The sequence below is a fragment of the Pholis gunnellus genome, assembly GCF_910591455.1.
Source record: "Pholis gunnellus genome assembly, chromosome: 5".
Lineage (NCBI taxonomy): Eukaryota > Metazoa > Chordata > Actinopteri > Perciformes > Pholidae > Pholis > Pholis gunnellus.
In genome coordinates this window covers 24,766,932-24,782,965 of record NC_136531.1, presented here as the reverse complement: position 1 = coordinate 24,782,965, position 16,034 = coordinate 24,766,932, and the positions used below count along the sequence as shown (strand labels likewise).

Sequence of the window (16,034 nt, the reverse complement as noted above, 5' to 3'; positions counted from 1 at the left end):
AGTGACAAGGATTTGGAAATATAGTACTTTTTACTACACTTACCTATATGTATTACTATGCACATTTTACATACGAAACATACATTGAGTTTATAAAAGTTTAATCAAAGCCAAAATATTCATTATGCAAATGGTCCCTCTTATTGTTCAATTTAATATATTATAGTATTGGATTATTATTATTTAATAAGCAAAGTCGCCACAGTCGTGTTGGAGTTAAAGTAGGCTACAATATTTCCCACTGCAATGTTTTGGAATAGAAGTAGAAAGTAGCAATACTATAATAATGTAGGTATTTTTTTTAAAGTACAGTATTCGAGTTACAATCCATCACTGAATATTTGGTTACACAACTGTACAGATGTTGGGGCTCGGTTCAGCTGCCTCTGTATGATGATAGGCAGCGGACTGTTTGTTTACTATCCAGACGTTATAATCGTTTCTTATTGGGATTGGCTCAAAGTCACGCCGATCAAATGACTGAACCAATGACAGACGCCCGAATCGTCCAGCGCGTTTAGTTCCCGGATGTCTCTCGTGAAGAATCGCTGGTTGGCTCACGTGCACCAACAAAACACAGACGGTAGGTTGTCATGTCTGCAGTTTAATGGTTTCCGTGCGGGGGACAACAGCGCTGCAGCCCAGGCCCTCCAAACACAGTGAACGGTTTCTCAACGTCTACACAGCTCTAGTAAGTCCTGTTTCGATGCCGCTGGCCGTCACAGCTGTCGATAATCATCTGTTCATTAGGAACAGTCGAGAGAAAAAACAGTCAACGCTGTGAGGCTTTGTTGCTGGCCAGGCTAGCAAGGAGCTAGTCTAACGTTAGCTAAATTAGTTATATCAATATTATATTATATCATAATTATTATAATAGTCGTGAATGTCGAACTTAAGGGTTGGTATGTGAGAAGTGATGATTGCTGCCGTTGAATGGATTTCAGCAGGGTCGAGATCAAACTGGCCACTTCGTTTGTTCGTCACTTTAGAAATATGCAGGCAGACACCCATGGAAACTATGAACGTATAACCATTACAGTACCATGTCAAGTAATGCAAGTGTGTGTATGTCAGTGTTTATTACATATAAAGTGACGGTCGTGTGTTTATTCAACAGTTTTGTATTTTTGTAATGTGTGTTCCAGCAGAGTGGTCGTTCATTCTACATTCATTACAAATGTCAATTATATTATATATAGGCTCATAGGATAAATACGTTTGACCAGAGCTATACAGATAACTCGGCCAGGTAGATATATTGGCTGATATACATAGACACATATACGTGTGTTGAACAGAAATGCAAAACATGGTGTCCGTTTTGTTTCCCTGGTGGCAATGGTTCTACGTTTAACATTTAAGCAGTGCAAACAAGTTGGTCAACATTATGCACGAAAAGAGTAGAAAGGTCGCCATGACAAAAACAGTGCAAAGAACAGGACAAAAAGAGAGAGAACGGTACAAAAACCAATACAAGGAACTTGGGATTTTTGTTATTGCAAATGTTTGTGCATGTTGATGTTAAAAAAAAAAGATGGCAGTATTATAGAAGAAAGAAATTTAGCCAATGAGGGTGGAAATTAGCACCAGCCAAATATGCAGGCGGCTGCTAGATTTGTTTCAGTCACCAGCGGGAAAAAACAACAACTGTAGTCTAGTGAGTGTTGGTACATTCTGGAATACACCAGCCACAGTGGCAGGTGGACAAAAAAAAAGCGAATTATATCAATGTTATCAGCCTCAAAAAATCTAGTATCTGGTATAGACCTGGATCACTTTGATCTGGTAGCAGACATCTGTGCATTGGACCTACGACTAATCCAAGCACTGTCTGTGTGTCTCCCATCAGTATGCCAGGCCATGTCATAAAACCTTTTTTCAAAACTACTTTCAGCTCTTAGCTGATGACGTGGCTCCTAATCAGTGTTGTATTAAAGACGAGTGCACCATCAGTGTAAACCAGTTCAGACACCAGAATGAAGTCCAGTATGTGGTCAATAAAGGTCTAGTTAGTTTATTTTTAATTACAAATGCCTAGGTTACATGCAGCGAGATAAAGCAGCCACAGTGCTGACTGCCCTTGACTGAGCAGTCTCCTCCCTCTAAGCTGTGTCCCTGTGAAACAACAATACAGGACAGCACTGACGAGAGGCAGCATTAGGTTTCTCTCCTTTGTTCATGTACTTGGTCCAGTTAGAGACAGTACTCTTGTTTTGTTCCAGGGTGGACGCCGTCTGGTGAGACATGGCGGAGGGAGGCTTTGACCCTTGTGAGTGCGTCTGCACCCACGAGTATGCTATGAGGCGCCTCATCAACCTGGTGAGTGGCCTCGGCTGTCGCTTGAAATCTTAAGTGGCCGGCTTATTGCAGAGTTGCAGAAGCAGGAAATCCAAGTGTGCGGCACAAAGTATAAGTATGTCCTGCCGAAGTCGAGAGGTTAGCGGTAGAATCAACTAGCAAGCAAATGAAAGTCCCTAGCCAGAGAGGAGGAAATGAAAAGCTACCGACTGGCACGGAGCCAGCACATCCTGGTTCCTGCTTGGTGTTTGTCCAGAGAGCCAATCAACACTTCCACACAAAGACGTGTCCCTCCGTCGCACTGCGTGCTGTCAGGTTGGCTTTGGGCATGTAAATATATTTCCCAGCTCTCTTTTATTGGAATGTGTAAAAGAAGCGTTCAACATTATGGAGACGGACTACGTTTAACACGGAATAGAAGTTGTGACTCTTTCGTGTTTCCAGGTGACCTCATTGGCTCTTTTGTGCAGAGGTGTAACCTGCACGGCGAGCTGCAGATGGCTCAGAGCTTGAAACCACCCGAAGGGAGAAAAGGGTGTTGTCCAAATAACAAAAGAATTTTTACAGGATTTGCATGTCAGAACTTTGTACAGTACATTATTGTGTGTGTGCCTAATGCTACAAGGAACTCTGGGGGTTTATGTCCGTTTCATTGATTTATAGACTTACTGTGTTTTCCCTAACCCGAGATGAGGAGAGTGGTAACCAGAGTGAATAAGTCGGCCATCAATTAATAATATCATTTCCCCCGCTCTCCTCTTGTATTGAATCTGCTTTGTTCCTTCTGTAATTTCTCCCTCAGCTCAGGCAATCTCAGTCCTACTGCACAGACACCAACTGCCCTCAGGAATGTATGTATGACCACATTAGTGTGTTGTTGTTTTTTCATGTGTTGTGTTGTGGGATCAGCAACATTTAGTGTAGATTACAAGTGCAAAGATGCGTTTGTTTTCCAGTGCCGGGTCCCAATGGGCCGGTCGGAGGCGGTGACCTGACCGTCCCCATGGTTCTGATGGGATGGGCGGTGCTGGCTCTGCTCCTGTTCCTGTTGCGCCCATCCAGTCTCAGGGGCAGCCGTCCCACAGGCAAACCTCACGGACCCCACAATGTCAGTATCGATCACAGTGCGCCCGCGTAACAGTGATGTCGTAAACATGGGTTTACAACAGAAGTACGTTAGCTGAAGATACTGAATAGGATGCTATTTTTCCTTTAATGGGGATTTTATGACATAGAATTGAAATAAGTCACCATTTGATGGAAACTATAAACCTGGATAATGAAAATACAAAATGAAAGAAGCGGTGTTAATAGTGACACTTCTTTTGCTACATGCTAGCTATTAGCCTATCTCTTGTAAAGTCAACTTTATCGTTTTCAACGATGAAACATGCAGAAAAAGAAAAAGTCATAACTCGGCTCATAGAAGTCTACGATCACGCGCCGGGTGAAACGCTTATCGTTAATAACATTCCCGATCATATATTTTATTATTATATATTTTATACATCATATATTTTTGAATGTGCAGCCACTACCACTTCCTGTCTTATTTCTTTGTTTTTTAGTTGGTGTTATTTCCATTGCGTCGTCACATTTTATTCTTTTATAGCCCTTTTTCACAGCAGACGTTGTGACCTGTCAGTGTTACTAACGTCTCACTATGGCTCTGTCCTGTAAGCACAACACAAGACCCTGAATCTGAAGCCATCATTACTTCTATTATTTACACCTGTGCTTTTACTGTAACATCCCAAAATGTCTTCCATAAAATCAGGCCTGTTGGTCAAACGTCAGGTTGTCTTGCTGTGCTCTTCAAAGGTCGGCTGTCTTGACCTCAGATAGGCTGCTGAATTATCGTCTCAACATTGTTTTTTGGTTTGTGTCATTTCATAACAGTCAGTGAGCTCTGGTTTTGTATAGTATTTTATTTTGGTCTATTATTATACACCATCTATTACTATACACCAAGTGGCAGTCCACCAAAAGCAGAAATTAGTCACACAGTTGCTATGTTTGAGTTGTTTGGTCCATATTTTGCAAAGATGAGCAGTTATCTCCCAAGAGTAGGAACTAAATGTTTATCCTGTGACGTGAGCTGGAGCTGTATTTTAGAGCTAGGGTGGCTAAAAGTTTGAGCAACGTTTTCTTTTTGTTATATTTGTTGAAATTGTCATTACATCCTGGCAGCAATCAATAAATCAAAAGCTCTGACAAAAAAATAGAGAGAAAGAAAAAAAAGTCCTGCGGCAGTCTAATGAAATGATTGGACGGGCTTCCTGCCTGTTTTGTTTACATGCCTTTACGTATTCTGCCTGTGCACTCATTATTGTGACCCATGTCTACCACAAGCTGCTAGCTTGACAGCTGTGAGTACTAACGGTAGCCATGTTGGTTGTGTACGTTCATTATGATTATTTTGGGGGAGTGGCTTTGGAGGGACGGGCTGTCGGTGTACCTGACTTGGAGACGTTCTTGCTACATTTAGCGACTTTTGGAGCTAGCGCTGCTAGAGGTGACTACGCTGGGCTGGGTTTTTCTATTGTATCATTTTTAATGTAGCTTGTTCTTGCTGGTTTCTCCAAAGTTGCTGACCGCAGCTTAAACAGGGACTCAGCCTCTGGCTGTACACAACCAGATGAACATTGTGTGTCCAAATTTGAAGCTAACTTGTTTTTATTTGTATTATTATTGTTTCAGAATATTTCTGTTAAGACTTAATATTTTCTTTTTTGCAGCGCAATGGAAGAGAGCCTCCAGCGCCCCCTATCGACTAGTAGTGGAGAGCACCAGCACTCACCCACCTGCTCTGACTGGAGCTGCACAGTCAGCCAGCGACTGTGACAAAGGGACCGCGCCATCTCCTTCATTCAAATATCTTTTGCTTTTCTCCTACTTTATTGCCACTGTGTTTTTTTGTGGTAGATTTGTCTGTGACTCCTGTCACTGGAGCCCAACTGATCTGAATAACATTTTTTTCCATCTTGAATTAAAAATATATAAGTAGTAACGTTGTTGTTTTGTATGTCTCAAGACGCATACAAGCCAATTTTGACTGATAATATCGGCATGTTAATACATCAGTTGGGCTCTAAGTGGTATTCGCAGAGTCTTTAATCAGAAGGCGGGGCGTCGCTCTGAGTCAGTCCCTGATCTCAGTTCTGGTGTTGACTGAGCTGAAAAATGAAGGAATGTGTTGATGGGGGGGTTAAATAGTTGTTCTAGTGCTTGCTGAGCGATGAAGGGTGGCGGGTCTCTCTCTGAAACATTCCTCTCTTTCCACTTCTAAGTCACAACTCTATAAACGGTGCCAGTAATGATGTCATATCACGTAGTGTTTTAAATAGCACATTTAAACCAGCATAATGATTAACGCAATGAATTTATATGGACGAATACTATTATGAATTAGGATCACAGTAACACGACGTTGATTTCAATGCAGCCAATCCATCTTCTGTGTTGACACGCAGGCCTCAGTCTGAGTACACACTCCAGCAAACAGGCCGGTGTGTTGTGTGAAGGACGTCTCTGGAAACGCGTCTGTCCCTTTACGCGACTGTTGGTTGTGTGACCGTGTTGTAAGTTATCAGGACCACCGATCTGTTTAACGGGCTGCGGTTGGACGGTCAAATGCTCCCATTTCACGTAATGAAATGAACTGAATTGCAGGCATACAGATGTGTATTAAGTGTGGTCCTTGTGAAAGAATATACTCGGCACAAGCATTTTAATCACATCGAGATGATTCCATGTACTGTCATTATTTAGTTGTTAAGAGATAAAAACAAGTCATAATTGTATACTCGCTTATTAGTAGCAGAGATTCTTATTTTTGTTGTTGTGCCGTCTCTTATGAAGGCGTGTTGTGCGGAGTCAGCGGTCTAAAATGGTGGAGGTGAGGGCCTGCAGTCTGTGGGTGATTGGAGCATTGAGTTTCTACTTCTACAACTTCTGGATGATGATGATGATGTCAAACCAATTTAAAGGAAAGGAGCTAGAAAACAGTGCCAATGTTGAAGTTCTGGTCTCAATGCTGCAACAACTTCTTGTGAAAGAACGGCAATATTTGAGTTCATTTTTGATATAAAATGAACTCAGAAGAGGACGTGGGAATGATCTGGAGGTTCTCTCATTACCGTGGTTTACAGGATTTGTTGGTTTCTCTTGGTCCAGAGCTGCTAAATTAGTGATTTATTTAAAAAAAAAAAAAGTTTGTCAGCTAGATTAAAGGTTTAATTAGTGAACAGAACAATAGAAATCTCTAATGCAGAGCAGTATAGTGGCGAATGTCTCGTGTTCTTTAACCCTGTATGTAACTGTGGGTTACACAGTACAACAGCCTCAAAGTTACTTCAGAGAATCAACACTTCTTTGATACAATCTCAAGAAAAATGGAACATGATAACAAGTGAATGTTTTTTTTAACATGTCTATTGTGGGCTGTTTGTACATGCTGGAGGGTTTCCTGTTTTCTCCTCACTGACCGTATCTTTGCCGTGCCCCTGTCATGGCACCATGGCTGTGAAAGTGTGTCTGGGCCTTGGATTATGTTTTCAGGGGCACTCGTGATATCAGAATTTACTTACGTGGATTAGTCTTAAAATTGAAGTGTTTTTCTTGATATACATGGTGTAAGAGTTCAGAACCTGAATATGATCTGTAATGGCTTCTTTTATTTTCCATATCGGCGAATAACGCCCTCTAAAGATTTCTCCCCTACGTCTTTCTAGACTCGGGGGTGAGATGGGGACAGTTAAGTAAAACCTAAGACGGTGTGTATAATGAAGGGGGAAACAATACTAGGTTGTGAGATGAACAAGTGGACCATCTGGTACCGCAGCAGACCACAATTTACACTGTTTCAGTCTAAGAGAAAAAGGGCTTCAACTATGCACTTTTCCTATAACAAAATAAATAAAAATAATTCAGTCTTTCAGCCTGTGTATTTTTCATTTTATCATATTGTTTTAGTTACACTTCAATGGCAAGTACATTGCCATTGAAGTGTAACTAAAACATTTATTATATTACAATTTTGTGGTATTCCATTTTAAGCTATTTCTCACTCCACATTTTTAGGAAAATATATATATTTTTTTCTTTCTCCACTGCAGTTACTGGATATTTGCAGATTGAGATTTTAAATAAAAAACTTGTGATGATCTTAAATTATATGATGCTGTGTTACTTATTAAACACTTTAAATGCTGCCTACGTGTTCATGCATCAGGACTCAGGAGTAGCAACCCAATAATGCAATATCCTGTAATATTAAATTGTGGTATTTCTACTTTTACTTTTAGGAACAGCGTGTAGCACTAAGGGGTTTCTATTGGCAGGAATACAACATTTGTATTAATAACTTTTCTTCAGTGTATAATCATCTGAAAATAAGAATCGCGTTTCTGTTAGCTTATAAAGAATCGCTTAGAGTCCTAGAAACCAGGAAGTGAGTCGGTATTTTTGCACTTTCAGTTGCCTCACCTGGAAGTCTTTTTTTTTAATGCGTTTTTAGTTAGATGCCTTAAATTAGGTCTGTGGTTAACAAGGGCCCAGGATATTTTAATGTTTTGTTCTACATAAAATACACCAGTAGATATTCCTCTTGGGAATGTTGATGTTTTTATGTCAGTTAACAAGTGGCTATGAGACTAGAAAACGTCATCGCGCCAACTAGTCCGCTTGTACAGCCTCGTTGTGTACTCACGCTCCTGTGACGGTGTAGTTCGTTTATATCCTTAATGGGTTGGCCAACAGAGATAGGACATCTCCGCAGCACTCCTTAATTAAATAGTCGCTTTACATTAGCCACCGTAGTTCTCGTACACGCTTGATACAGAAGTTGGTTGCAATTTGCACCTTCACCGCTAGATGCCACCAAATCGTACACACTGCCCCTTAAAAGTAGAAACCCATAACACTTCTGTAATACCCAGTCGCCTATTGCTGTATGACTGATGTTTACGCCTCTGTTCATACTTTGACAGATACTTTATAGACGCCTCTCTTCACATCAGCATGATCGCTTAACTGCTCCCAAATCAGGTTGAGTCGTGTGTGTGTGTGTGTGTGTGTGTGTGTGTGTGTGTATGTGTGTGTGTGTGTGTGTGTGTGTGTGTGTGTGTGTGTGTGTGTGTGTGTGTGTGTGTGTGTGTGTGTGTGTTTGTTTTGGTTGTTCAAATTGAGCTTGTAATCCTCTGAGCATGCGCAGTGGTGAGACGGAACTATTTCCCGTTTCCCAGGGTAACTATCAACAAGTCAGTTAGTCCACTGTCGCAAGCTATGTCCTTTAGGTTGTACCATTTACGAATAGCTGTATAGTATGTATTCATCAGACAAACTTAGCATAACGGTAATTTAGCAATACGAGTACATACTAATTACAGGAAGCCTATAGCAAGCTAACATTACTTGTGACAGTGAAATTAGCGAACACTAGCTTAGCTAGCATGCTAACGTCAGTGGACGCGTTCAGAGGACAGCGTGCAGCGTTGGAGTTCTCAGAATGACTAATCAGCAGTTCAGGACACTGGCTTACACGAAGAGCCCGAAAACATCGAGGAGAACAACGTTTCAGGTAAAGTGTTGTGTGCAGTCTCCATGTCACCAAATGAGAGCAGACTGGATTAGTCAGTTAAACCCACAGCCCCCGAAGAACACGCGTTATCTCATGTACTTACGATACTTATCTGCTTTCTACCTGCCCATTTGCACTATTACATTGCATACTCTATACCTGTATGCTTTTAATGGTGTACTGTGATATGTGTGTTGTAGTAGTTGGGAGAAGCAAAAGATAAAGTGAGGTGAACCACAGTCAGTCTAATCTCATCCAAAACGTTCCAGGACGAACTTCAGGCTGCTGTCTCCGCCAGAGCAAGCAAGGCAGAAACGGATCGATACTCGTACTCCGATGACTTCAATGAAGATGAAGACGGTGAGATGGCGCAGCATCCACATCCTCTAGATGTGGGTCTCTGTGGTGCTTTGGTTTACAGTGTAATTGCGGTCTACAGTGCATCAGTGGCTGATGCTAGCTGGTGTATCCTTCTATTTACACCACTTTGTAAAAGTGACTTTTATGCATCTAACTGTGATTCACAGTGAAAATGCATTAAAACAAATTGGAGAAATTGTGAAGAGATTATCAGAAATGACTCTGTAAATAGCAGGATGTACGAAGCTCATCTTATTAAAAAAATAACTAAACATAACACAAAAAGTAAGGAGATTTGTGTTTGGTAGATTATTTCTTTGTTGTAACAATGCTTCTTGGCAATAAATGTTATACCGTTGGGAAGCCTGTTTATTTCCCTTTGAAATGGTGCCACATTTGTAAGGAACATGCATTTGTGGGATGAGCAGCAGAGCTGAGTATTTGGGTTGCGCCCATGAAAATTGTGCCAAATCTTCTCTGCCAATGCCAAACGGCTTATTCTGCCATTGACTCTTGTTTGGTGGATTGGATGATTGAAGTCTGAAGAAACGAGACACATTGGCAATTTAACAATGTATTAATTTAACAAACAGGAGCCTCAGTAGCGTGTGGAAGAACCATACACAGCCACAACAGCCTGGCACCTCCTCCTCATGCTGGTCACCAGCCTGCTCACACACTGCTATGGGATGGCATCCCATCCATTCTTCAAAAAGCATTTGTCGCAAGTCAGCCAACGTGGTTGTGTTGGTCACTCTGGCACGAACAGCACGCCCAAGAGTTCAATGGGGTTGAGGTCAGGACTGCTGGCAGGCCATTCCATCCTCCCCACTCTCTCTCTGTTGGCATTGACATAGAAGATTTGGCACATTTTTCATGGGCGCAACCCAAATACTCAGCTCTGCTGCTCATCCCACAAATGCATGTTCCTTACAAATATGGCACCATTTAAAAGGGAAATAAACAGGCTTTCCAACTGTATATGATGCATTGCCAAGAAGCATTATTACAACAAAGAAATACTCTACCAAACAAACTTTTTGTGCTATGCTACATTACAATTTGGTTAGAGCGTGTGAGTAGAGTGAAAGTGGTGGAAACTATTTAGCAGGAGATCAGAGACGGTTAAGCTCAAAGTAATGGATAAATGGTTGAACCGTCCCGCTTCTGCCACGTCTGATGTGCTACGAATGTAACTTTGACTGAACTTGCTGGAAAACAGTTCCCTATTTTATGTAATTAGCCGTGTTCAGTAACATCAGGTTTAAATATCTATTCAAATGGACACATTTGTTAAATGGCAGTGGGGGTACAGCAGAGAGAGAACGGTTGGGAACCACTGCTTCACAGCTGGTGGAACACATTCAGCCCTCACAGTTCATTCCTCCCTGCCAACCTCAGCAGGATGAAGGGTTAATATCACTGCTTTACAGGAGGAAAGAGTCAGATGGCAACAAGAGTTAGAGCAGAACACCAATGGAGCAGACCATATGGCTGTGCTTCCAACTTTGGATAACATTGTTAGTCAGACACCTTCAACTTAGATCGATGCATGTTCAGTGTGAAAGTTAAGGTGAGTAGCTTAACTCAAGATCACTTTCTACTAGTTTTTCAACCATATCTCTGAGTCCTCCTCAGTGGATAGAGGTTGTTCAGTTGGCCAGAAACCATCCACTTAAGAAGGGAGAGTAAGATGCAGTCGGAAAGCTCCAGAAAAAGCTAGTAAGTGGACATTGAGTCTAAATAGTTTTGTCAACTTAAACAGATACAGTTTAATGGCTGCTCCTATCTTGTCATTCTCTATTGTTGATCTTTCTAAAATTCAATTTTTCACAGATTTTCTGAACGAGCTCCTCAAATCGAGTAAAAAGAGGGCCAGCGCGATCAAGGCGGCGAAGAGTCAACCCAAAATCAACGACTTTGACATTTCAGACGACGAGGGCAAACCCCGCAGGACGAAGAGAGTTTCATTTCTGAAAACCCAGCGAATCGTCTCTCCCCCGGACGACGCGGCGGCGCCAGAGTCACGTGGAAACGAGCCGCCCGACTCTTCCACCGGTCCACACGGCAACCACGACGACTCCGCGAACATCGGTGACGACAGCGTGCCATTTGAAAGCAGTGATGCGGTGTCCGCCGATCCCCAAATCACGAGAAGGAGCTCAAGTAAATCTCTGTCGTACCATACGTCAGATGACTCTCTCCTGGACATGCCGTTGCCCTTACCATCTGACAACAGTGGGGCGGAAAGTCCGGGTCCCGAGAAGAAGAGGACCTCTGCTCTGGAGGACGGCTCCCAGACTCCGTTATCAGCAACTGACCTCACACGTGTGTCCTCATCAGGTCCGTTTACACCGTTTCATCTACAAGCTTTTTTTAAATTCATCTTTCAACAAACTGTCTTTATTCAGGTACCAACAGGGAGCCACCCAGGCCCAAACCGAGGCAAAGGACTCTCAGGTTGAGCCTTCACGCTGCGGAGAAGACGGCTGAAGACGCTGGATCTCCGGATCTCAGCAGGCCCCAGACGTCCTCTGCATCCATCCCCCTCTCCCCCGACACGTCCAGCAACACCGCTGTAAGGAGCCGCGGTGCACGTGCACGTCTCTCTGCTCGGCTCGTGAGCATTTGTAGTTGAAACATCTTCTAATTGGAGCACGTGTTTGTTATGCCGTGTCATCGCAGTGGAAAGAAGGAAGTCAAGCAGTTTCACGCGGCCTCAGCAGATCCTCTTCGAGTAAGAGTGAGCAGTCACAGCTCTTCACCACCAAGAGCACAGGTGATTCCGGACCCAGAGGTAGCATCCTCAGCACCACACACTTGTTTTTCAAATGGCAGTCATCCTCTTGACGTTTAATGTGTTGTTTTAGATGGCTTCACTTCCGATGACAGCAAAGAGAGAAAGTACTCCACGTCGTTTGAGGAGTTTAATGTAAGACCTTTGTGGCAGGTGAGACTGTGACAGTCTGCGTCTTGTTGGATATGCTCTGCCTCTTGTTGGATATGCTCTGCCTCTTGTTGGATATGCTCTGCCTCTTGGTCTCGCTAAATGTGTCTTCTGTCTCCTCTCAGGCAGACTCTGGAGAACACTCGCAGCAGCTCTCTCATGTCCACCACAAATCCTTTAACACCAGGTTGGTAAGCAAGCCGCAGCATAGCTGCTTCTAAAGCTGCGTGGACAGAACAGGGTGGTAACTGACCGTTGTTTCAATCTCGATCAGGACACGGAGCTCTCACTCTGAGGCCGCTCAGAGGCCGCACAGTGTGTGCGCCGGGAAAGTGGAGTCAAGGTATCTTGGAACTCTCAAACTCCTGGATCGTAAAGTCTCGCTGCAAGACTCTCAGCCTCCAGCGGCAGATTCACTCAGAGCCGCCATTTACCAGGTCGGTGTGATAACGAGCCCGAGTGGTTGGAAATCTCTGCAGTGTTTGGTTTGTTTTATGGTGAAGGACAATAAAAACCATAATCTAGAGGAGCTCCATCTTATACTCAGACACTGATTTGATTACAGTTATATAAGATACATAGAACATACTTCTAGTGTAATTTCTTCCACCCTGTTAAACGCTCCATTTATATTTTTTAAAAGCCAGTAGCCTACTTGGGAGTCTGGTTTTTTTCTCATCAGCCGCTGGACAACAAAGTATCTAAAGTTGAGTCCCGGCCCACTAACGTGTGTTCTAACAGGAATGGCTTCGAAAGAAAAAGGAAAAGTCAAGAGAGAATATGCAAATACAGAAGAAGGAGGAAATACTGAAAGAAAAGAAGAAAAGGGTGAGTCAAATGTTTTGTAAATCGGAAATACAACACATAGTAATAGAACATTATAAAAGAAACAGTATTTCAACAGGAATACACACTTTTTGCTTTCTTTAAAAAAAACACCCAATAACAGGAAGAAGAGGCTAAAAAGGGAGATGCTGTTGCATCATACGAGGCTTGGAAAGAAACGAAGGCAGAGAGTCTCAAAGCAAAAGCCAAAGAAAAGCAGGACGCGATCAGGAGAGTGCAAAGAGCGGTTGAAGAGAAAGAAGAAAAGAAGCAATCTGCTCAACAGGTTTGTCCCCTTGATTTATTGTGCGTTATAATAAGCACTTCTGTGTGAAGATATGCTAATCGTGATGCTGTAAACATCGCAGGTGTTTGAGAAATGGAAAAGTGAGCATGATCGTCTCCTCAAAGAAAAGTCCAGAAGACAAACAGAAGCTGAAAATAAACTTCGGTTCAGAAAACAAGAGAAGGAGGAAGAAAGAAAGAGAGACAGCAAATCTGCCGTTTCTGACTGGTGAGTGTAAATCATTGACTCAAGGATGCAGCTGCTGCTGCTCTGCCCAGCAAACAATGTAAAGGGCCAGCATGGAAAGATCACATGTATTTTAAATACAATTCTCTTACTGTACTTGATTGTACACATTGTATTGGGGTCTAAAAGTAAGTATTCAAACCTCCACAAAATAAAAGCAGTGCATTGCAAATCGCTGCATGGGGCCACACCTCACAGTGCTGTCCCATCAAACTCTAACGTCTGGGAGTGAAAATGATCAACCACTAGAGGGCAGCCAAGGCTTGATGTTTAGCCACTTCTTTTTTTTTTCTTTTCTTAAAATGTTTAAGGCGTGAAAAGAAGACAGTTGTTCTCCATGAAAAAGTCTCGACGGTGCGCGAGGAAACCCAAAATAAAGCTGAGGAGGAGCGCTACATGAAAGAGGAGCGAGATAAAGTGGCTTTGGAGATGTATGAAAACTGGCTGGTGAGTGGCATAAAAATGTTCAGATAAAAATGGTCTCACTCTGTAAATCCAAGTTATCTGGAAGAGTTCATATTTCTGATTTAATTTGTTCCCAACAGGTACGGAAGGAACTGGAACAGAAGAGACAAAGAGAAGAAAGACGAATACAAGCGATACTCCAGGACGGTCCACCTCCTCCGTGGAGCCCACCGAATAAAACCGTTCCCTTTGGGAAATAACTTGAAATGCGACATAAGATATCTGTGGGTTCTGTGTTACATTTGAAGTTTGTACTGTATGTTGTGTGTTAAACATAGTTGATGGCAGCTGCTGATTTTTATATACATATTTTGTACATTTTAGAGGTTTTCTATTAGCCAGCAGCTCGAGTCCAAGTTTATTTTTTTAAATATTTTTTGGTGAAATGTTGCAGTATGTTGAGAAAGTTGGATGTCGGTATCAAAGGAAACTTTAGCAATAAGAAAAGCCTTTTTATAAATGTTGTGATCTGGTATTACCATGTTAGACATCTGAATGTAAAGCGGCAATAAGAAAACCATACTGATATAAAAAGCTAATATAATTGGTCTGCTGATTCCTCTACTGTTATAGTTCAACTGCCGTCGATTTCCAAAACTTGACATATTCTTAGAAACTGACACGCAGCACTTATTTGATGTAAAACATGATTTAGTTGTTTGTTTTTATTTAAAGTGCTGGTCATTTTTGCACCTTAACTTTTTAAGGATTTTATTCATATTCATTGCATTTTTCATCATCGAAAACATTTACTTTACACAAAAAAAAAAAGAAGTCTTTAAGAATGTCTTTAGTTATGCAACAACACAAACTTATGAGGGTGAGAGATCAGCATTTTGGACTTTAAACTCAAGACACAGTGAGATCTAATGGATTTCATTTATGGCCTGCTGTTATCTCTGCTCCTGGTCATTTCCCCTATAACAGACTCCCACATCTTTGCCAATGTATGTGGAAAATGTAAGACAGGTATCTAAAAAATATGAGTAATAAATTAGCAATAAATCCTGCAAACATGTTTAGAGGCTTTAAGTGGCCATGGAGACATGGATGTAATGAATGCATCAGTGATACAAAACTATTGATACAATATATCATCATTTAATGTCACAGAGGCAAATGTTCTGCATTGAGGTTTTTTTTTCATTTTGAATACTTAAATACTCAATTTTCATTTTACTTAACGCTCCTGTTATGTTCGTTTCTCAGGTACAGCAATGATGTTCATGTTTAATCATCCAAAAGTTGTCAGAAAACAAAAAATCCTAATAAATATAGTTTGTTCCTCATCACCAACACCATTACTAATTCAATCAGTATTTAGTGGAATGGAGTTATTCCCCCCTCCATAGTTCATAGTTCAATGAGAATAATTCACTTGTTTTCATGAAAAATACATGTTCATACTATTTTTTAGGTACATTGGAAAAACCTATATATAAATTGAATTAGTCTACCATAACATGTATTTTAGATGAGACACCTCTGCTGTTCAGGGTCATATTGACCCGCTCACTCAAAATCAAGCCAAATGAGTCATAAGGATTTGTATTTAGAGTAAAATTTACTTAGGTTTATTTATAGTGTCAAGAAACATACATTTAAAAAAAATAACGAGATGAGCACAATGAACGAGGTGTGTGTGTGTGTGTCTACACAGCACATGAGTGACATGTCGTCACGGTGTGCTTTGTGCAAATACATTTTGCCACTGTCTTTATAATATTTTCGGCAGACAGTCTTTTACTTCCTCTTAGATAGTCAAGTTTACCACCCAGCAACCGTTTTGTGTGTTTCACCCCCCCTCTGCTAAGTGTGGGCGGAGTTTTCCCGCGGGAAAATAAAATGTTCCCTTCAAATTCAAAATAGTATCTGTATTTCTCGCACAGGTGGGGTAGTGAGAAAAAGAGTGTGTGCGCGTGTGAGATTGGGATGAAATATGATCAAATTGACCCCAACATCATCTCTGTAATATAAACCTGCAGGGGGGGGGGGGGTTGCAAATACATGACATTAACCTTTTTTTT

The 16,034-nt window shown here is 41.7% G+C and overlaps 2 protein-coding genes across 2 annotated transcripts; both read left to right on the top strand.

Moving 5' to 3' along the window:
• Nucleotides 1-556: 556 nt before the first annotated feature.
• smim14 (small integral membrane protein 14) lies at nucleotides 557-7,237 on the top strand. Its single transcript, XM_079159402.1, has 5 exons — nucleotides 557-691; nucleotides 2,223-2,319; nucleotides 3,101-3,149; nucleotides 3,255-3,406; nucleotides 5,037-7,237. Exons 2-5 carry the CDS (start codon nucleotides 2,245-2,247, stop codon nucleotides 5,073-5,075), a joined length of 315 nt encoding a protein of 104 aa, XP_079015528.1. The 5' UTR covers nucleotides 557-691; nucleotides 2,223-2,244; the 3' UTR covers nucleotides 5,076-7,237.
• Nucleotides 7,238-8,806: 1,569 nt separating this feature from the next.
• Nucleotides 8,807-14,509, top strand: map9 (microtubule-associated protein 9; the record flags this gene model as incomplete). The annotated part of the gene is given in 14 exon segments (XM_079158753.1): nucleotides 8,807-8,878; nucleotides 9,148-9,238; nucleotides 11,075-11,581; nucleotides 11,650-11,824; nucleotides 11,826-11,835; nucleotides 11,924-12,035; nucleotides 12,109-12,188; nucleotides 12,311-12,372; nucleotides 12,460-12,622; nucleotides 12,927-13,013; nucleotides 13,135-13,296; nucleotides 13,379-13,524; nucleotides 13,854-13,989; nucleotides 14,088-14,509. Coding segments are annotated over 14 exon segments (1,923 nt in total). The 3' UTR covers nucleotides 14,208-14,509.
• Nucleotides 14,510-16,034: the final 1,525 nt, after the last annotated feature.

Excerpts from the sequence above, each read along its gene's own strand:
- smim14 (XM_079159402.1), top strand. The coding sequence starts at position 2,245 with ATGGCGGAGGGAGGCTTTGACCCTTGTGAGTGCGTCTGCACCCACGAG. Across the intron at positions 3,150-3,254 it reads CACCAACTGCCCTCAGGAAT|TGCCGGGTCCCAATGGGCCG; the intron begins GTATGTATGACC and ends TTTGTTTTCCAG. Across the intron at positions 3,407-5,036 it reads AACCTCACGGACCCCACAAT|CGCAATGGAAGAGAGCCTCC; the intron begins GTCAGTATCGAT and ends TCTTTTTTGCAG.